Here is a 23,555-nt window from a genome sequence, read left to right on the forward strand (position 1 = left end):
CAGGCACTCGGGCCTCAGATTTCTTGTTTTCTCAATATAACTGTGTGTGGTCTCAGAGCTTCACTCTCATTTAAATGAGTCCCTTGTCCTCTCATTAAGTGAGGAGAGGGGGGAAAAAAATGGCCAAATGTCTCAAGACAAGTTCTCAATTTTATCATATTCAGCTACTTAGTACTACCACCTCCTTTAATTAAGACTGCATTCCCCCCTCCCCCCCCCCCCCCCCCGCTTACTTAAGCGACTTCAGTTTCCCACTGCACTGTCATCTCAGCCTGACTGAATGCAGGAAAACCCATTTGAAGTTTCTCAGTAGAGATAGCCTGAGTTACACCGAGTGCCACAGCTTAACTCTGCCTCAGACTTGGTATGGTTTTTTGCATGACTCAATAAATGTACTATTAGTTAGAGCTAACAGCTATGAATTTAAAAGCTGATAATATCTCCCACATTAATAACGAATGAAACCATAATATGCCATTTTACTGTCCCACTAAAACCAGTGCTAAAAGCTGTAACTGTTCATCCATGAAGGCACACTGTGCTGTGAAAGGTCTTGTGTTCTTCCGTGCACGCAAAGATTTTGTTATGTGGGGCTACAGATGTTAGAAGCACCAATAGTTTATCTTTTGGTCTCCACAGAACAGCAGATGCCACCACACCAGAAGTATTACTATGGGAAATGGGGGAGGAATTATGTTAGCCAGCTGTTTTGGGTGCATAGGTATGCTGAATAGCCCAATTTCTAGAGGCTCAGGACACTTGCAGATCTACAGTGAAAGCTTTTTAGCACTCAGAGCCTTAAGCAGACTTGAGAGTGCTTCTGCCATCTGTGATTCACTCAGAAAAAGTGCTCAAGACTATTAAGGTATAAATCTCATCTGTGTATTTTACATCCTTCTACAGCTGCAGCATCTGCCTCCACACTGTGACCCAAGAATTTCCATATAGAGTAAGACGCTACAAGGCAGGTTCTGTAACTGCCACTTTTTTACTCAGGATTTTACCATGGCACCAAATTTTTTTTTTTTTAAAATATATCATCTACCTTTCATCTCTTAGACCACAATGCTTTAAAGACTTGAAGCCTGTGCCTAAATAAGGGTCAAGGCTTGATTTTAATTCACACTGTTCTTATTTTTGTCTAAGTGATACTGGTAGTAGATTCAAAAAAATAGATGGAAATCTCACATGGAAAAGTCTTAAGTTATGTAGCTCTCTAACTTAGCAGTTGCCAGAAAATGTGATATTTGAATCAAAAGGCATACCAGACTTCCCAATTACCTTACTTTAAAGTAAAAGCAAGTAAGGCATTGACATTTATGATTAACAGAGGAAAAAAGATACTGTGATGCTTGTACTTCAGTGTGGGATCACAGCTGTGCCAAGCTTATCTGCTTCTATTAAAACTCCCATCATCTAGTAAAGCTGAGATAGCTGGAAGTAGGAGCACCAATGTACTCTAGCATCATACAGGTTTCTCTTCTTTCCATGATATAATATATTCTTACCTTCTTTCCTAAAACTTGAATAAAACCAAGCAATTTTCTTCATGCTTTTATCTTGGAATTTACATAGGTCATTTGTATTTAGGAAGCCCTTTCATCAAAAGCAAACTAAAAATATATCCTCCTTGTACTGCTGCCCTTTCAAAGGTTATGAAAAGTACCATTTAAAAAGCTGCGTTTCCAAAAGACATAAAATGATTACATAATTTCAGCTTCCATTTTTTACAAAGTAAACTTCTGGTTCCTGTGGTGGACTTGAATTATCCTCATTTTACTATGTATAAATATTAGTTTCCTTTAGTATCCCAGGCCTGTCTTACAAAGTGGAACTTTCACAGCAGTCCACTAGCCTTCACAGGCTCTAAAGAAACAATGGCAATCTATTTAAGGAACTGTTTTTCTAACACCAAGGAGAAGTATTTTGACTTTGGACAGAATGCAAAATTCCCATTAAAGTCAGTGAAAGAAGTGTTTGGATGATAAACTGAGACCAATAGTGACGTACCACAATCTTTTCCTATTTACACTGGATAAGAAGAGGGCACTGGACACTGACCAAGCAAATGTAAAAAGAGTTCTTTTTTTCTAGCAACAAGCTTCCTACAGTCTATCCAAGTCTCCCACCCTCTTTACTGCAATTAATCATCCTGAATGATGATTACCTGCTGGGTTTTTTCCCCTCTCAGCTCCTCATCTTTTAGGAAAACTCCTTTAATGAAAACACTCCACCCCGTGAAGATTCATAGCTGCTATTCCTCACTCCTTTTCTACTGAAGTTTCAATCTCTTCCTTGCATAGGCAGCAAGAACAAAAGCTGCTGAATTTCTCTGTATACTGCAGTTTATCTTTCTATAAATCAGGCCTGCGACTAACACCACTTCTGATACTGCTGGGTTTACTGAAGCCCGAAGAATATTTCCGGGCCATTCCTTGTGCCCATTCAGTATTCTGCTTTTCCCTTCCAAGGCTAGAGCATTCTCCACCCTCCCACACAACTGCTGCATCCCTCCATTTTCTGGGATGTTGCCGGAGTGACTTTCATACCCTGCTGCTAAGGCATAACCCCCTGGATCTCAGTTTTCCGTGGGCAGGTTTCTGCTGCTCGCTCTCTTCTTGAGCAAAGTTGCGCAATACACACATTCAGAAAAGCAGACCACAGGAAGAGTAAAGAAATAGGATCTCAGTTGCGCAATATAAACAACAGAGGCCTCCATAGAAGCTGAAGGGGCAGAATTTATGGGATAACAAAGAGGATGAGAAATAGATACAGGGGTGGAGAAGTGAAGAATATTTTGTAGGCTCTTATGTGGTCTGATATTTCTCATCTTTTTACTCTCCAAAACTCATCTTTCCATCAAAATACAGAACTGCCTTATTTTCTAGGTTCATTCACAACTCTCAGTAATTATGTATGTGCATTTATTTTTGAGATTATTTTAATTTTTGAGCTTCTTGCCAAATTTCATTTTGGGCAAACACCTTTGAGTACCTGAAGCCAAATTTGCATTAAGTATAATATTGCTTACTCATCTTTCTTCCCTGGAGTGCTTCCTTGTGCTTTTACACAGCTGCTACGCTCCACATAACTGATGACTGATGTTTTTCACACACATATATGTTTTTCCCAAGATCGATTGCTGCCTAGCTCTAACTTCTTATTCCTACGTAACACACTGGAATTTTAGCAACTGCTGGTGCATTACACGTGGATGTTTTATATCTATATTTTATAGCAATCCTAGAACAACTAATTACACATGTACTGTTTGACATTTCTTTGGGACTCTCCCAAAAAAATACAGCTAGTCAAAATTTTAGACATCTCTCCTAAGCTTATGGGACACATTTTCATGTTTCAATAAGAATGTTCTTTAAAGGAAAATAAAGAAAACCAGGAAATTATCAGAGCTCAATATGAAATCTCAAAAAAAAAAAAAATTCCAGCGTCATATAATCCTCCATTACCCTCCGGGATCTGTATGTAGCTAAAAATAAAATAGTGAGTTACAGTGTTTCTGGTACTATAGAATGCCAGTCCCTGTAAGGCATATTTAGCACTTTTGATTGTGATTCGATCAGTTTTTTCCCCATCTTTAATTATTCATCTCAGTGGAAAATTTCAGTTAGTCCAAGATTCTCTTTATTTTAAAGAGAATATTTCATCTCTGGAAGCAGGCTATTCAGGAGATCACAAAATCCCCAGCATTCTTGGGTTTTTAAACTCATTAACCTCCTTACAACTGTTATCAGGGGACTTTCAATACTTAAAGAACTAAACAGCTAACACTTTCAAATGCTGGATTGTCACCGACCACAATGAATGGCTTTGGAACTGAAGTGCTGGAAAGCTGCCAGTTCTGGCCAAGGATTATGCTGAGTTTACCTTGAATTCTTGGACTGGATTCTAAATCCCTGTATTTGGATTTCAGGCTTTGGCATTGGCCCATTTGTATCCCTAACAGTAATAAATTATGCAGTTAAGAATTTCATACTGATTTAAGGACCTGAACTGACAGTGGCTTAATATGAACCGAGAGTTCCCAGAATATCATAGAACAAGTGCTTCAGTCCTAAGCAGATAAAAATTACTTAAGTACAAGTTCAGATTTGATTTGACTACTTGCTAGATACATTAAAGAAAATGAATGAGATAACATTTCTGAACCTACAAAATGTTATTTCTCTTCAGGAATGAGGAAGATACCTCTATTAACCTCTACCACCTCCAGTTCCCAGGAAAGATCTTCAGCCAGCCTGCCCAACATAGAGGGCCTCTGCAGGACTCTCCTACCAAAACCTGCACAGAGCTGAACTTCAGCTCGAGAACTGTTGGGGAAATTATTGTTATAATAATGACAGTTATTTTAAGTCTATATTATAAGACAACTTCATACCAAAGTGTCAGGAAGACCCCTATTGAGCAATGATTGAAGAAATTAAAAAATCAGAAACCCTACAACTCTTTAGACAAAGGCTGCCAAGGAAGATGCACCCAAGGCTAGATGGATCTCCATGACCATACACTGTAGGCCTGCAGGCAGGTATCACTTTATTCCAATTCCTATACAATGCACACATTATCTGGAACTTATGAGTTACCCCCAGGGCCCCAACATCATTAGAAGAATACCAGAGGGACTTGTACACAAACTTGTGCTGGCATATTATAGCATATAGCATATTATAATGTATTACTTTGAATATCACACAGAGCCCAGTGCATTCTCGTTCCAAATAACCCAAAGACAACATACTAGAAGAAGGTATTTGTACAAAGCCACAGAACGGCTCTCCTTTGCAAATGGACTGGGGTGCAGGGTGAAGAGAGGAAAAGGGTGGGTAACCTAACTGATGTTTGGCTGCACAAATAGTGGGGACTAAGTCTATGATGATATAAGTATTTCATTGGAAAATGACTCGGACAAAAAGAAAGAAGCGTTTAGCCACCAAAACAGAAAAATAAAACTGCTAGGAAGTGGTAAAGAAAAGCAATACAGCACAGCCTTTTATATCACAGTACTGCAATTTAGATTAAGGGCAAAAGTGAACAAAAAAGAAGTACTAAATCTGCACTAACATAGCCCTCTGAGTGGTTTTGGCTCTGCAGTTACCAGTTACATTTGTATAAACACCACACAAAGATCCCTACTAAGAGAGCACTATGCTCTGTGGACAAAACTCTCAAAGAGTATCCAAGACCAAAAGTCACTCCAGCTAATGCTATCAAAAGTTACAATTTTCAGTGTAGTCTGACTAGGCGGATACTTTGTAAGATTTCACTCTGGATTGACAGAAACAGCAGTTTCCAAGAAGCACTTACACAGTACATACTTACAAAGTATCATTAGCAGGCTGTGATAACATGCGATAAAATGGAACACTGCTTTTTCTTCCATGCAACCACATGTAGGAGCTTTAAGAAATTAAATTGCTGTTTTGTTTGAAATAACCAAAACCTATTTGTTAATAACTTCTAAATTCATTTTCTACCAGTAACTGCATTGAGATAGAAAGCATTAGCTTTTTTAATCTCTTTGCTGGTACTATCAGTATGTAAAATTATTATAAAGAGTTTGGTTAGCCTCAATTTTTCCTCAATTACCAGGAAGGATAAAGTAGAAAACATCTGTTTTAACCATTATCTGGTGACTGAGCTATATTTTAAAAGTACCTACACAATGAATGTTTACTTCTTAAGTTCTATAGTAACAGAGTTTCTTCCAAACAGGATAAAAGGATCACATTGCACAGCGTCAAAGTAATCAGAAAGCCATCTGGATAAATTAAAAGAGTTAAGGTATAATTTCTCACTAAAACTGAGTACTCGCTGCTCCATCTGAAGTCAGACTGCAGACATCTCAGCACTCTTGGAAGCCCAAGACTCCAGAGCTCCTTTAACCTGCATGGCACTGCCTATTTCTGCTACACAGATGAACTAGTTCCAACTTGGAAGCTTCCTTCCTGGCCTAAACCTGTTTCCGGTCTGGCTCAGCTTGGACCAAGATGCTCCGTGAAGTATTCACAAGGCTTACAAAGAGGGCAACAGAGGAAGAAAGTGAGCTATTTAATTTTCTTGCGTACAAAAAACCTGAAGGCACATATCTTAGAAGACTGCTACATTATATTGTGATTTAATGCACCATGCATTTCCAACTCAATTGACCAACACAATGGAGTAGCAAAGTTTTGCATAACATTAAGCATTAGCCTGTCATATATATTGCAAATAACTATTTCAGACCTCTCTTTGCAAAGTAGAATAGCCTAGGATACCATCAATCTATTTCTCATTTAAACATACATAAACAGCATCAAATCTTCTCTGACTTCCAGTAATAATCAGACTTGCCAAAATTCTGCCACTAACCAGGAACTATGAATTACACTTGATATAGCAACAGGCCTCCACATTCTGATCTGATGTTCACCTCAGGGGGCGGGGGGACACACCACAATTTCCAAACATGGAATGATAGTCTCCATGTAATCTGTTGCCATGAATACCTCATTCTGTGTTGAGAGCATAAACTTCAGATGAGATGAAAGAAAACAGCATTAAAAAGCTAAAGTCCAAAAACATTGCCCTGAAGAATGAAGTGAACTCTGTAACACACCAACAGGCACACTGATAAAAAAGAGCAGCACAGGAATGGCCTAGAAAGGCACGAACGCACCAAGCACTTTTAACGTGTTATGTAATATTCAACATTTTCTGTTCACTGTCTTCTCACAGACCAGCTACTTCTGTGATGTATTATTGCTCTCATCTTGCCACTTCTTTCTTTCATTCCAGTCTTGAAAAGCTGTGTTAAATTTCCCAAGGGCTCATCATTCAGTAAGTATGCCCGGTACAACGTACTTACATGTCTCTGCTATAATAGCTAACAAGTAAGCCACATGAAATTCTTAACAAATCTACAATTATATGAAAACAGAAGAATTATTAAAAGCCAATGCACCATATTAAATGACTGACCACAGCCTTTATAGTCATTTAGCAGCTAAATCCTTCCTTATTAACATCTAATCAACTGATTTGAGGGGGTTTATAGAATTCATCATATCTCCACAAGCGAGAAACATATTTAATTGCCTATTCTTGTATGCTTTCTACAATCTAGTATAGACATCAAACTGAGCATAACACTCTGATAGAACAGCACACTGTAAAAACACCTCACTTTGCTGTAATTGTTCATAAAAGACTTGGTCACTTTTTTTTATATTTATATATAAATACGTATTTTACACATACTTATTTATATAGCTATACCCTAGAAATGAAAACTTGCAGAGAGTACAGCTGGGCAGAGAACAGAATTGATGTATTGCATAGAATTTAAGATAAACAAATTTACTTCTAATATGGAAAGAACTCCTGAAAACTATGAAGACTTGTCAAAGTAAGATTCCTGAAAGAAGAATGTGAATCAAGCTATTAACTGGCTTTGGTTTTGACTTTACAATACAAAATAAAATATATCAGACCAAGAAGTCAAATATTTATTTCCTGTCAAAAAGGGGAAAAAAAAAAAAAAAAAAAAGGAAAGAGTTTTGGTATCATCTTTTCCCCACCCCAGTTAATCTGACAGTTTTGCAAGTATTCCAATTTTGGCAGAACTATAGTTTTCTGAAAATGTACGTATTAAAAATGGAGTTCAATCTTCACCACTATGAAAAGACAACCAACATTTATGTAATCTTACAAACCACCTAGAATCTTTCACTTGAGATTTGAAAATTCAAGTGATACAGATGAGACAAGCTCCTTCCAACTTTCATGTGAAATATTCTTCTTGTGGTTTGTTGGGTTTTTTAAACAACAAAAGTAAAATTTCAGCATCCTCTGTGCTTTTACTTCTTGCTGCTTCAAAAATTGATCGACAAGGACAGAATTTGACTTAAAGGCAGGTGATGAGATTTTTTTTTTTTTTTTTTTTTTTATAAGTAGCTAGATCTTTATCCAGCTTAAGCTCCTAAGTTCACAAAAAACTCTATGGCCTACTTTCTCCACTTGTTTTAAAGTCATGCCAAAAGGCCCATGCCCTGCCCTCATGAAATAAATTTCCCCAAATACCATGCATTAGAAGTCTTCTATCAGACACACTCTCCATACTATAGGCGATGACAGAGAAATCATGTCTAACTGGTGCCATAACAAAAACAGAATGTGTGCTAAGGAGCCCTGCCAAACTACAAACCCTGCACTGCAAATAGACGCCGTCCTTTAATCTCTTCATTGCCGTTTCTTTTCTAATTTAATTCACTTCTTCCCAGCATTTATACTGTTTACCTTTCACATGCCTCCCAAATCAGGTAATACAATTCAATTTTTACAGTCATTTTTATATTCCTATTCCCAGTGATGCAATGACTACATTGAAAGTATTGCAGAGAACTTAAAGAACAAGGTAATTTTGGCAACAAAAATGTCTGCATAGAGATTTTGTATTCTTACACAAACATAAATTTGGGGGCAAAACTGGATGGGCAGCATACCTTTCATGATTTTTAGTTTGGATAATAGCTTTCCAAATTTTAAACAGGTATACTATTTTTCTGAAATAGTGACTTTGTTTCATTTTGTTTCAAACAACATCAACCCATTTATTTTCAAGCAAATCCATACAGGGAATTCTATCTTGTTTATAGGACGGATTGAATACATTTGTCTCATTAATAATAAAAAAAATATTTAGCTTTTCAGCAATGCAATAGAAACAGTCATTTCAAACTATCACATTAACTCTTTGACTTAAAAACACTACACAAAAAGTAAACAGTCTAACACCAAGATTAGTCTTCTGCTTGCGATGTGTCACAGATTACATTACGGGTTATATAATGCACTATATGTTTATTCTGGCTCAGATTCTTTCACCTGTTCTCCCCTGGCATTGCTAGCACTACCAGATGGATCCATTTTAGATTTAATTAATCTACCCCATCTCCTAGGATTTTGAAGAAGTAAAGCACTGACAAGAACCCTGGTTCTTTCCTTTCTTGGATACAGAAAAAGAATCTAGACACAGAGAGATTTTCCTTTTAAGAACAGAATGCAACATTCACAAATAAATATCTGGGGAGAACACGTGTTGTTCAAAGAAGCTAAAAATAGTACAATCAACAAGCATATGTTTAACTGGGAACCTTCCTAGATTCTAAAAGTAACATAATTCTTTAAATCCAGCATGGATACAAGTGCTCAAAAAATTGGGTTTTTTATGGGCAATGGCACAAGCATATTCAAAGTGTCTGCATATAGATCAAGTGAATACTGTACACTGCATACTGAACTAGACAGATTCCCTTCTTGTCATCAGTCTTCATTCCTTCCACCATGTTATTTTTCTATTCTTACATGTTCCTCAACACACTACAGCTAAAATTTCATTTCATCCAAAATACATTTTTTTGTTCCTTTTGTTCTCTGCTTATGTAAAAAAGACATCTTCAAGAAGGGAACTTAGTACGGCACAGCAAGTTTTAACCACCTGTAGTTCTTTAAAAATAGCAACTGCTCTAACAGATTTGCAAACTATGTTCCCTTCGTAAATTGAACAAATGGGCTGAGTGGATGTACATTAGTGAAATCATCTGCTTGTCTTGATCACTTGGTTGCTTTATATGGACTGGGGCAAACCAGTTCTTTCACAACCCTCCTTATTATCTGCTTTCAGACCATAAGATGTATGAGGCAGAGGATCGCCCCTTTGTCAAAGCTGGTAATAGGATCTGGCATAACTAAGGCTGCAAAACCATGTGGCCTCGAAATACTACAATAATAAAAATAGTTCAGATAGACCTTTTAAGTTGCTAAGTCCAATTTTGAATACACAACGCTCCTTCTATAGCGTGGAATATTTAAAACAATACCCTTGAGCCCTAATAATGAATTTTCCCACTTGCAGAAAACGCTACAAAAGCCACAAGCCTTTCAGCCCTCCAAATAGAACTTAAATGGTGCAAAAGCATTGACACACCATACAGGAATGAATTTTACTTCAAATGTATCAATATGAAACACAAACCGGCTTATGAGTGCTGCCACCTCTCCAAAGCCTGTCTCTGTAATGGATACATTGTCTTCTCGCCTGATGTTAAAACATTTTCATGAAGTTTCAGCTCTAAGCATCACACAACTACACAAGAACCTCAGGTTTTCACCTTCAGAAGTCTGGTGACACACTTAAAGAGCATCAGCTCAAGACTACGTAACCTAATCAGAAGACTGAGGCTAGAAGACAAGTAGAAACCACCTACAATTAAATTCTAAAGAATCTAATGATTTTTTTTTTTTAATACATTACATCAATGTAGCATTTTCTACAGGATCTGCGCTGAATTACACCAGTGTTTTAATGTAAAATTAAAAAAAATCAATTATTTTAAGAAAAGAAAGATCTAATACTTTAGTTTAATGTTATATTCCTTTAAATTATTAGAAAGAAGCCCAAATAAACCAAAATAAGCCGATCATGTAAAAGCAGACATCCAGGAACCAACATCAATTTAATTACAGGGGTAAAGAACCTTCTACTTTCACTGATATTAATGGCCAAAACACTGCTATGGTCTTAAGACACATGATTTGTTCTGAGATTAAGTGAACTACCATTTCCATCACCTCTCAGAGCATGTTCTCATTTACCTATAACCCTTAGAGCCATCAATTTTAAAAGTCATGGGCATTATGTTTCTTCTATAGGAGTTGCACAATAGCCTACATTTATGTACCATTTAAAATCCAAGGAGTATTTTACAAACAAACAGAAACTACAGTCTTACAGTCACTGCTGAAAACAATCCATTCCCATGACCAAAACTATTTGTTCCAAGGAAAAGACAAATCAAGCTGAGAAATACAGTTATGAAAAAAAGCCCACATTTAAAAGTGTTCCTCTACATCTCATTCATAAACATTTTTTACTGAGCTGAAAGAATATAAATACATGAGACACAATCTTTAGAAGTGTGTTTATATTGCCAGAAGCTTTTCTAGAACTTTTACCTTTAACGGAAGCTATCATTACATTTCTCTCCACTTCTAATGAATTTTTTGAAAATAAAAGCTCCAGAGCAAAGTTCTCAGTTGGAGGAAAAGCACCCTGAAAACAGTCTGAGCACCAAGCTCTATCACCTGTTGTCTCAGACCAGATCAAAAGGGCAACAACTACATGAAACAACCAGTCCCCAAACCATTTTCTTCCCCCTCAGTCAGGGCAAGTCATAATATCTTTATCCATACAGACTTCACACACAGTTCTGTCACAGCCCAGCACCTGTGACATTTTAAGGCAGTAAGATATCATCCAAAGCCACAGTCTTACCATCATCTTTGCCAACCTGCTGGTTCACTGTCCCATCCTCAGCAGCCAGCAAGCCCAGGGCAACTTGACACAGCACAAACAGAAAACCCGCAAGCACAAGCTGAATGCTGAAGTCAGAGTTATGGCATAATAAAAGAAAAGCTCTCAGGAAGAGCAATTGTAGGAAGCTGTACATACACTAGTTTGGTTTTTTTTAAAAACAAAAACGCAAAACCAACAACAAAACCCACCACCAAAAAAAAAAAAAAAAACCCAAAAAGCACAAAAAACTAACATCAAAAACAAGAAAAGGAAATAAAGCCAGAAGCTTACCAGAAAACTCATCTGGGATTTTCCCTAAAGCGCTAGCTAACTTTACCTTTACAAAGAATGAGACACAATAAGAGAACATAGGAGCTCCACACTCTGTACTTCAGCATTTACACCCTCAAGACTAATGCAGCCCAGCTGTGGAGACTGAAGCCCATTAGCAGGTGGAGTAGATCAGGTGTGCTCCTGGAGCTCATCTTCCTACATAGCTTCACCTGAAGAGAATCTACTTAACCACACTGGAAAAGCTAGAGTTTACCGTCAAAAGCGCATTCCTCATCCAGCTAAAATGTTGAAGTGAACAAAACCGTACTTACCAAAGGATATCATTAAATTAATATTTAGCATGCTAATAATGAAACAACCTCACTTTTAACACTTTTCAGTGGTCAACTTTTACCTATGAAATCCTTTCTGCTCAGTAGAAAAGCCTAAAAACACTTAGGAGAGTTTAGGCTCTGGAGCTACTACCACCTGCCAGTCACAGCCTGTCCTCAACACAGCTCAGGTACCTCGCAGCGAGGCTCCTCTCAGACTTTAAAGTCTGGATTTGTTAGCGCTGGCAAACCATCACCTCAGGACGGTAAGTCCAGTCTTAGAAGACTAAATCAAAACCACTGCTGCCCCAAAACGCTTCACTTGCTCTGATGGATTAAACTTGTTTTTGAAAAAGTGGTTAAGTGTAACTTAGCTTCAACCGGCATTAGGTCAGATCAGGTATGCTTTACATCACCTTCACTTCATCCCAAGTCATAAAGTAGATGTAAACACCACATAACGTGGCTCAGACACCTTCACAGAAATAATCGTGCAGTCAGGCATGCTCCAAACCAAACCTGCACCCCCCTACCATCTCAAGAGCGCACAGGTGCAGCACAGTCAGGTGCCGAAGGACAGCCTGGAGCTCTATCCACCAGGATCTCACCCCTTCCCCCACCCTCCAACACACCCACCCACACCCCTTAAATCAATTTGCTATGTGATGTGGCCTACCTCTTAACAAGACTCAGCAATCCCCCGGTTGATCATTAGTGAAGGATGTTAACAATTAGTAACTCAGCGGTTTTACTCTCTTACTGCACCCGATGCAAGTCTGGAGTCTTTTCTGTAGTACCCTTGAGCTGTTGCAGGCAGAAGTATTAGCTGTTTCAAAACTGAATATTCTATTTCTCTGTGCATAAAAAGCAAACAGGCAAGCCTATGAAATTCTGGGTTTACTTTCTTGTTTAAAAAAATAAGTAAACATTTCACCCTGGAGGCTGAACTATTTTCCACCTCTACAAATTATGAATACACATTCTCTCATTCAACCACTCTTTAATAGGAAAGAAAGGTGTCTGAATAAAATTTCTGTAATCGGTTGTGAGGATACATTTAACTTTTGTACACAGCGGGCATAAGAGCAAGATTAAGATTTATTCACTTTAAGCCATTAGCATTTCTCACTTTAAAGAACACAAACCCAAAGACAAATAATTGCATAGACAGTCAATAAAGGCAAAAGTTTATATACAGCTTTATTAAAGCAAAAGCATAGAAATGGTAACATGTTCTGTTTACCCCCACAATTTCAATATGGGAGCATGAAAATTTTTTTTTTAACTTATTTTTAATTAAAGTTATCTCTAAGAGCAATCAGCTTGAAATAAATTATTTTTGATTAGGGGGTGTGTATCAAGCTTTTAGGTACAAGAAAATTAAAATTAGAGTATTAGATGTTAATGCAAGAGACACTGCTGCTTTAAAGGGCTTTAAAACAGCGTGTAACTTTACAAACACTGAAGTACCTTCTCCCATGTTTATATATACAGAATAGAAGCCAGGGGATTAGGTAAACCCTGCTCAAGTTCACAGTATGATGTGTAAGGTCAACGTTAAAAAAAAAAATAATAGGTACCTGGATTTTAGCTGTTATGTTTATTGACAAACATCTAAATAGGGAAATAAGTTTTCAAGAACAATAATACCTCTTGCTGAAACCATCTGAAATTATCACTGACTCCGAAATCAAACTCCTTATTCAGATCTTAAATATAAATTTTGGTGTCTAAACAGCTGGTTTGCGCAAGTGTTGACTTAAGTTCCACATATTAACCTAAACAACTGCTGTGCCAGTTCTCTTTAAAAATTATGCAAAACTTAATAACAAATACAATGCCATCAACTGGAAATCAGAAAAATCAAATGTTTTTTTCTTCCGCTTCTGGAATCACACCTTATGATTCAGCTGGCAACTCGGTAGGTTTTCCTATAGTACATATCATTTAAGTTAACATTAAAATTTTATCAATTGAATCATACAGGCAGAGTCAAAGCTCCACACTTTGGACAGCATTTTCCACTTCTAGTAAATTAAAACTTTATGCTATCCTAGGGACACATTCCAACAAAGCAACTAAAATTATTTTTGCAAATATCAAAACTGTGAAGTTTTTAGTGTTGTTTTCGTTCAGGAACAACAGATCTATAATACGAGTTCTGCTCTTCTGACTCATGAAAAGATGACACCATAACTTACACATATAAGGCAGAGTCAGAGGAGGAAAACCAGCATTTAGTCAGGTAAAATTTTTTATGGCCTTAAACCAAGAACCAGATCCCCTCTCAATTGAAGACATCATTCCTTAAGCGTATAATCCACGTCTGTCTAAAAACAAAGCACAACATAACAAATGGTGACTATAAGGTTATCCTGCAGACAGCAGTAAAATTACAGTAGAGGACACAAGGAAATAAGTATGCATTATTGCTGAGGAGAGCCTTGAGTGTTATGAAAATAATGTGAACATGAAACCAGCAGTCCACCATTTCTGATGCTGAAGGAATCAGAGCCTTCAGATATAAATGTATTGGGAATAGAAGAAACCTAACACAAAAAGCTGGTAAAAACTTCCCACATAACGAAAGCAATTTATCAGAAGTGTCCTCATGGGGAAAAATGTTTGCATCACATATACGCAGACCCTGTAGTACTTTCTCCTAACTAGGGTGTTCTTGCAATTAAAAGGAAAAGGACAAAAGAGGTTTTCTTCCTTCAGTGCTTAAAACCAAGGTAGAGTTTACCAGCTTCCTTATGAAACAATACTTATAGTGCAGTAACCTAGAAAATGTAAAAACACCACACAACATCTGTCTGTTGATCAGCAAACTCACTTTCAAGAAAGCGATGTCAGATCATTTGTAGCCAAAGGATTCACCATGATATCCAAAAGCATCTGAAGTGCTCTACACCAACTATGACCATTAAAGGTCAAAGAAGCTAGTAACCTGTTTCAAGTAGTTTCTGTCCAACAGAATACCCGTGACAATCACAACTAAAGTGAGTTCAACACAGTCCGTACTAGAAAAAAATTACAAGGTGCTTAAACAGAGAATCACTCTAATATATTTCACTTTATTATTTTAACGTTAAGGTCACCATTTGCAAATAGTTTTTTAAAAAGACGTATCTGTAATAATGTTTCCCCTGTACTTAAAATAGAAAGTGAATCCAACACCAGTAGTGCTAGAGTTAATCTCATTAATAATAGCAAATTAGAGTGAGTCACCTTTTTAGTTTAACAAATAAGAGATAAACCATTACATAAGAATGTAAAAGATATCATGAAAAATGAATGAAATCTAACAAGAAAGAAAATGTCAAATATTTAGTCAGCGTTTGCTTGGACAAAGGGGAACAAAACTATCATAAATTTATTCCTCGGCATATAAAAAGCAGTAAAAATGCAACACAGTAGACCTGTATCTAACAGTTACAGTGACAAACCACTCAAATTGTGGCCCAGTTGTCGTGTTATGCTACAATTGTTTATGATGTTACAGTACTTCTCAACATTCTTCTGGCCTGGTGAGGAGATTTGTCTTTTTTTTTTCTCCACTACATGTTATCAGTTCTGATATTTAAATGAGGTAGTGAAGCTAAGGACGTGCAAAGGGATTTCCAGGACGCAGGGCTGTGGCTGCAGACGCGTCTCCATCCTGCAGGTGATCCACGGGGCAAGGGACCTTTGCCAGTTGCGCTAAATGTGCACTTACTGCGGCTCTAAAACAAGAGCCAGTATTTGCCATTCCACATCAGCTTGCGGGAGAGATGCCATGATAGGATATCATCAGTAGTTCAAGCACCCAAATTTTGATTTCCAAGGGGGGCCTGGCAGAAGGTGTAAGTCTTAACTGGAATGGAAACATACCTTGTGTGATTTTTAAATATTATGTTCCTAATGTTGAAATCCCAGGCATAATGGCCGCAGGCCAAGTAAATACACCTCGCTACAATAAAAGAAAAAAGCTTTTAAAAGCTTAAAATGTTAACATAAGAATCATTTGGAAAAAAATATCTGATTCATCTAGAACACTGTGTACATCTAGGCCTAAGTCCAAAACCATTGAAGTTATTAGGACGGCCTCCCTCTACTTCAACAGGCTTTGGCTAACGCTCTCCGTTTCTGTAACTCTCAAACAAATACATGCAATATATCATCTCAAAGCAAACTGAACTCAACACATTTCAGTGGCAGCACATTCATTTAAACAGAGCCATTCATACTATATATGGGAATAAAGTGTTCCTCTCAAAGATGCAAACCCGATGTATTCTCAGGCTATAAATACCATCAGGATTCAAAATGAGCCTTTCCTGACCAACACGTCTCTGACAGCCATGGAAGATAGGTGTCTTGCTTTCCCATTTATTCATCCAGCTATATTATTGGTAAAAGTGCTAAGAAACTTCTACTGCATGTCCGCCTTTGTCACTCAAGATGACCTGTGTGCCATAAAAAGAGTGCTCACACTTACAAACCATGAGGTCTAATCTGGAACTTGTGTATTTAGCCCCGTGTAAAGTTGGTATAAATGCCAGCCTAGTCTTGTGCTCTAGTAGCGTTTTGCACTCACTTCACAGGCTGGGTGGGAGAGTCAGGCATTGTAGTCTGCCAGGAGCAGGGAGTCAGACTCGATGATCCGTATGGGTCCCTTCCAGCTTGAGATATTCTACGATCCTATGATTCTAACACTTCAACCATGTAGCAGCATATGAACTCATTACAGAAACACAGCATTTTGTGATAACTTTTTAAAGGGTGGTCCCCTTCCTTTTGTCACTGAAAAGGTATGTGGGGGAGAAAAATATTTTTTAACCATTAACACCCACACGTAATGTTCCAGCAATCCTTCCCTTGGAAAACCTCCACAAGCAGTATTCACTGTGTCCTTCTCAGACTTCTGATAATTTTCATACATGTAAAATACATAATTTTACACAATGTGACCCGGTATGTTTAACAGAACTGAAAGGATACCCCATCCCCTAATTTCATCCAGAGTTATTTTACGTTTATGTCTCACCAGGTTCTCTGGAACGGCTGTCCTACAATCTCACACTACAGAATGCCTCACTGCTGCTGAACTACAGGCTGGTCTTGCTGAGGAATGATTACCAGCCAACGCTGAAATTCACATAAACTTTTGTCAATCTAAGTTGGACGCCACATAACAGCAGAGCCGCTCTCTCAAGGAACACTGACCATTGCTCTGTATTTTACCTGCTGACTAGAGATTACTGCTTCTTTTTAAGATTTGTCCCAGGAAGCACACTCAATGACTAAGATTCACAATCCACTTTCTTGCAATAGTACAGGACAGACATGGAACATCATTGCTTTTTTAATTAATAATCATTAGACCCTTTCCCCGCAGAGATTATACTTAGGACTAGTGCTCTCTGAATTTTCAGTGTTTCTATCTCTGAGTTTTCAGTGTTTCCGTCTCTGGGGCTGTAAACTGCCCTCATTCTGCATTCAGAAATCCCCCCGCATCAAAACTGCGTATATAGATCATTGTTATTTAAAAGCTTTTCGTTCCCTATTACAGGCATTTCTTCTGTTGAGCTAAACCGGAAAAAATTGTGAAATCTAATGGTTTCCAACCAGCATTTACAGATTTGCAAATGTGTGAGAGTTGCAAATTCCTTCTGAGCACAGATTTTTCTCCTTAAACGTATGTGTTGCAAAGCCTTGAAAATGAGTATGATACTGTATCAAAATAACATTTCAGTCAAGATTGTTCGGTTTACAGCTTAAATCGTTGTCCATACATTTTCTTTTCTGCATGCATAACCAATTTTAGCATGAGTGTATAAAATCTGAACTCCATTACGAGCTCCAGAGAGCCGGAAGTGTCGTCTTTTTCACAGCACGGAAAAGAGCAGCACACACCTCTCCGTACCGGTGCCCTTTTCACTTGTAGAAACACCACCTGCAAAGAGCTGTGAGTACCTTTTCTTTCAGTCCTTGACCTCTCCGCCATGTCCATCTCTCAATTGGCAACCTGTCCAGTGGGATGCTCACGGAGTAATTACGTGCAGACCACCTGATAGCCATGAGACAGGAACGATTCAGTGCCTCGAGCCAGGCTGCGCATGTGACTAACGAGCAAAATGCATTACAGTCCGCTGCTAATCCCTTGAGCCTTCCAGTTGTTCATACGCTTCTGCTTGGTACATCTTCGAGAGAGTCAAGGTGAGGTTTCCACATACAGATTTAAACGAAGGGATCTCCCGCATTACGTGTCCACTCGTGCCTTCTAATATACTCTCGTACTTTCCTCAATATATAGTGCTTTGGTTTGAGTTTGTTTCTTTAATTTTATTTGGAGAGGAGGTTTATGCAGGTTCTGCTAGGAAAGGGATAAACCTAGCTCTACGAGAGCCAGTTTGGTAGAAACATTTCTTTTAGGGAAAACTGAAATTTTTCCACTTAGAAATTTTCTCAGGCCTTAGAGGTCTGGGTAAAAATTCTTAACTTCTCAAAGACTTCTGCAAATATTGTACTTCCAATAAAATTTCAACTTTTCTATTCAAAACAAATGGGAATGTCGATGGGTTTCTACTGACCAAATCTAGCACTGTGTATTTTATTAAACTTCCAAAATACGTAGACCAATAAAATTTCAACTTTTCTATTCAAAACAAATGGGAATGTCGATGGGTTTCTACTGACCAAATCTAGCACTGTGTATTTTATTAAACTTCCAAAATATGTAGACCAATATGAAGTAAGATTATTATGGCTTGCGATTTCAGGACAGCAACTGCCATCTATAATCATAATGTAATTTCATTTTATATGTATATGAGTCCTATGTTGGGCGGAGGGGAAAGCTCTTCAAAACACTGAAATCATTCCAACAGGAGCATAGCAATACAGATACATTCTACCTGCTAGAGCCTTGAAAGCATAAGGTACATAAGGGGTACCACTCTGGGGAACCAAGGAGCAGTGATATAGGGCCCAGTATCACACTCTTCAAAAGCGTATTTCATTCTGCACTGGCCAGCTTCAGGAGCCAGCTGTGCCCCAAACTTGTGCTGTCTCATTCCACTGCACCTTCTTCTTGTTTAAGAGTTTGTTCAAAGCCAAAGCATAGTATCAGATAATGTCAGTAGAAAATGCCTTTCAGGAGCATAGAAAATGCAGTAGCAGATCCATATAATCAAAAGAACTACAGATTGTATAATACGCATTTAGCCACTATGTGTGACTGTGTACTTCATCATGAGTATTTATTTATTTTATTTTTCTGTTATTTCCGGAAACAAGAGCACCTAACGGTGTCAGAGGCCAGCTTACTGAATTTCAATCTCACGTTCTACTTTTCATAGACAAGCAGGAATGAGTTGGTCAAGGGACAAAGAAAAAGCAAAGAGAAGACAAGTTCTTTAACAATACCTAGGCATTCCTAAAAATGTATCTACATTTATCTACATATATGCATCTCCGTAAACACTGAGGAGAAAAACAGCATTTGTTAAGTCTCTGCCATATGACTGTAGCTAATTTTGGAAGAATTACATCTAAAATTATATACCATATTCAATAAAGGAATACAAGGGCTTCAATTGTAATGACTCTCACGTTACATGAAACTGACAACACAGGTCAAGATTTACGTTTTTCTTTTTGACAGATTTTAAAAAATGTCATCTCACAAAGCAAGCATGGAGCATAAAAATCCTAAAAATTCAGCAATCATTTTCAGTACATGATTAATACTAATGTTCTGTTCATATACGATGACATAAAGTGGATATGGAATTTCAAGGGGCAACGTTTATCATTCTGATACCAGAAGTTTTCGTTTTCTTGACTTTCTTATCTCCAAGGAAAAAAAAGCAAAACTGTAGTGAAATTTCATACCACAAAGTGTTAAGCTGTTTATATCATGGTTTTAAATTCCAACCTTACATTCAATGAGTTAAGGCGGGGGGACACCACATTCTAAATCCTTCTATGCAGCCATTAAAAAGTGTTACATCCCAAAATCAAGTTGACAATCACTGACAAATCCAAGGAATACAATGTTGTGCCTAGAATATAGCAGGGAAAAAAAAAAAGAAACTTTTTGCAGTTCCTCGCAATAACATATATGGACGCGGGTGTTAGCGCAGTAACTGTGAATTATTCACATATATAGGTGAATTGTTCAATAAGAAGCCACAGAAAGGAGACATGAGAAAGATTTCTTTTAGCTCACTCACTGGGACCGTTCTTTGTGTAGATGGTGAGATGATATTGGATAACCCAACCCTGCTACAACCTGTGGAGCAGCAGAAGAGACAGCAGAGGGAAGAAAAAGTCCTAACATGCAGAAAACTTCTTCAGTCTCGCAGTAGGAGGAGCTACTACTTGTAAAATTGCTTTTGCTAGGACATCCACTATAGTCAACATAGCATGTATATGCATTCACATTTTTCACCAGCAGCCTCAGAAGCCTTTCCCAAGTTACCATGCAGCACAGAGCATGTGTTCAGTAACAGCAAAGTTTAAGACGTTTCCAGTTGTTACTTCAGTTAGCCTTTCTACCCTAAATACTAGACAAGCGTTTTGCAATAACTACTTACTCCTTACACACAGAGAATTCCCTCCAATCCCCTGTTTTAGCATGTAAGGAATGCAGGATCAGCCCTTGAAAGTTCTTCTTCACTGGAGGCCTGAAAACCCTTACAACTGGAACAAATACAAACTAAAAAGAGATATATCTCCCCCTACCTGCAGAGTCCTTCATCCTCCTGCCCCGGGGAATGAGATTCATGGACATAGCTACTTCAGGTCTCAAACATGAAATAAACTCAAATCTTACAACTTGACATACCCACAGTATGTCAAATCATTCAGACTGGAAGCGCTGGAACCCCTTGATGATACCCATTATTTAGTGAGCTGACACATTTGGCCTAAGAGGTTTTAAAGAAAATTTGGATATGCCTTTCTGTACTGGCTAAGAAATGAATCATGATCTGCTTTAACTGACTACGTCCCAACAATGGACCATCAGACCACCAACACCCACCAAGACACTAAGCATAAGAAGTCTCTGTACAACTCTCTGCTTTTCATTCTCTCAAGGAAAGAAGCACGAGGTGATAACCTGTAGGATTTTCTTTTTCGTCAAGATCCCTGATAGCCCTTGCAGATTTGTCTCATCATGTGGAGAGGAAAATGCTAAACACACACGGAAGAAACTGAAGGTGAGTCTTAACCACCCACCCATTCTTGAAAATCACCTTTTACTCTTGCAGGCAATGGTATTTTACACGACACACTTTTTATCGCAAATTCATTTGAGCTTTGTCATCATACCTGGCTAACACCTCTCTGAGAAAGTTCAGGCTTGGTTTTGAACAAAATAAAAAAATGCCTATAGAGAAGTGATACTGCCTGGTAGGTTTCACGAAGCTTAAGGTTGATTTAAAAGCTTTTATTTATTCCTTATCTCTAGCAATCACTTCTTCCATAGATAGGCCAAGTTCACTGTAACTGTTCGACTTCCAGCTGGAATGTGGAGGTTCGTTTAGGCAATCCGAACTGGACACCTACCTCGCTAAACCCAAATCCACAAACAAACAAGAACCGTAACTTCTCACTCTCTAACTTTGTTTCTGGTCTCCCCTAAGTGTTAGATCCTTCGTACAGCTGGGTTATGCGCTGTATCAAGTGTGTTTAGGGGGAGGGGACAGGAGAAAGAGGAAGACAGCTCACTGTACGTCAAAGCAAGCCAGCAACCTAGCAACCATATATTAAAAGGTGTGTGTGTTTTTGTGGGTGTCTGTGTGCCAGGAATAACTGAAGCAGATATTATTCCATTTGTAATCCAAAAAATGTGAAAAGGGAAGGGGAGAAACTCCAGCTGCTGGTCTATTTTGGGGTCTGTCAAAATCCACTTTCACAAATACAAAGTCTTAACACTTTCTATCCCATTCGCCTTAAACAAAAATGAAAGTCTGGACCTGAGCAAGTTCTTAGCTTTGGCTTTGAAGAGACCCTTCAAACCAGGAGCCGACCTTGCTTCTCGTACTACGCTTTCTTCCAAACGGTAATATGCAAAAAATCAAAGGGGCAGAGAGGTTGCCTCAAAGATTTCGCGCTTTGGTTAAAAGAATATTGATCTAGTGTGTTACTTACGAATGCACTAAATACTTCTCGATATCTACATTTGATTTATCAAACGGAAGCGTCAAAGATTCTCGGGGAGCGGAACTAGCTTTAAAAAGAGCGAGTGAGAAGTTTACCTTTTTAATTTTGCCAAAGTTCCTCATTCCGTAAGAGAATCGAGAGTTTAGATCAGCAAATAAAACACTCCCACCCTGCCACCCTATGCGGTCCCGGGGGCGCGTACCAACTCCCGAACCACACCGTCCCGCCGTGCCAGCGTGCGCCTCGCCGAGAGGGCGAGCCGACACCAGGCGCAACTTTCGTGCCACCAGATGCAAGCCTGGGGCGGGAGGGAGAGAGGGCGACCACCGCCTCGCCCCTCCAGCCACGCTCCCCACGCTGCGGCTGCCGACAGCCCGTGGCGACCCTGCCAGAAGAGCGGGCAGCGGGCGACTGCCATCCAACAACAGCCCTAGCATCTCCGCCGGTGCCACCTCGCCCAGGTGTCCGCTCCCACTACTCCTCCTCGCCGCCAGCACCACCGCGCCGAACCACCGCCGGCACTAGGAGGGGAAGGGGAGGGGGAGTTACCTTGTTTTTGACCCCGCAGTGGCAGCAGACAGTCCACAGGTACTTGAGGGTCCTCCACAGCAGGATGATAAACAGTCCCCCAAAGAAAGTGACCATGGATGAGGCGAGGAAAGCCCACCACATGCGCTGTCCGCGGCTATCGCAGGGCACCTCCATGGTCACCGGGATGATGAGCGCATCCATCTTGGGCACATTGACGGGGGAGGAGGACGAGTCTGTGTTGAGATTGTTGGCGTTGATATTGTTACTCATTCTAATGCCGCCGCCGCCGCCGCCGCCGCTGCCGCCCGGGTAGGAGCCGCCGCCGCCGCCGCCGCTGCCATTTGCCATAGCTAACAGCGAGCCGGGCGCGCAGGGGCTGCCGAGAGCTCCTCCCGCCGCCAGCGCCCCCCAAAAAACCCATCACCAGCCATATTGCTGCTGCCGCTGCTCAGCGGAAAAAGCCAAATAATAATAATGGAAATTAAAAAAAAAAAAACCAACAAAAAAACCCCCCAAAAACACCCGAATCAAAACAAACAAACAAACAAAACAAGCAAACGAAAGAAAAAGAAGGCGACGAAAAGCGACCGCACAATCCCCCGGCCCCTCTCGGGAGCCGACAGGCCGGTGAATTCCGAGCGTCCTCCTTGCACGGCGAAAATAATATTAAAAAAAAAAAACCCTAAAAATAATAACAAAAAGGTAGTCTCCTCCTCAGATTCCCACCCCTTCCTTCTCCCGCATACACAGCCCCCACCCCGCCCACCCCCAAAAAAATCATCCACCACCACCACCACAAACTGATGCCTCGGAGCGTCTCTCCAAGATCCCCAGCGCTGCAACCCCGCTGGCCTCAGCGGGGACCCCTCAGCCGCCGCCGCCGATCCTCCCGGAGGTGGTCTGTTGTT

At 39.3% G+C, this 23,555-nt stretch overlaps 1 protein-coding gene across 41 annotated transcripts in view; it reads right to left on the reverse strand.

Annotated features, from left to right (window-relative positions):
• Positions 1-22,995, reverse strand: part of KCNMA1 (potassium calcium-activated channel subfamily M alpha 1) — a 528,106-nt gene extending 505,111 nt beyond the window's left edge. For all 41 annotated transcript variants that reach the window (XM_075717335.1, XM_075717316.1, XM_075717321.1 and 38 more), the window contains exon 1: positions 22,666-22,995. In XM_075717335.1, coding sequence (XP_075573450.1) covers positions 22,666-22,995 — 330 coding nt within the window. The remainder of the gene's footprint in view (positions 1-22,665) is intronic.
• Between the last annotated feature and the right edge of the window lie 560 nt (positions 22,996-23,555).

The sequence above is a fragment of the Pelecanus crispus genome, chromosome 10, assembly GCF_030463565.1.
Source record: "Pelecanus crispus isolate bPelCri1 chromosome 10, bPelCri1.pri, whole genome shotgun sequence".
In the NCBI taxonomy this organism is placed as follows: domain Eukaryota; kingdom Metazoa; phylum Chordata; class Aves; order Pelecaniformes; family Pelecanidae; genus Pelecanus; species Pelecanus crispus.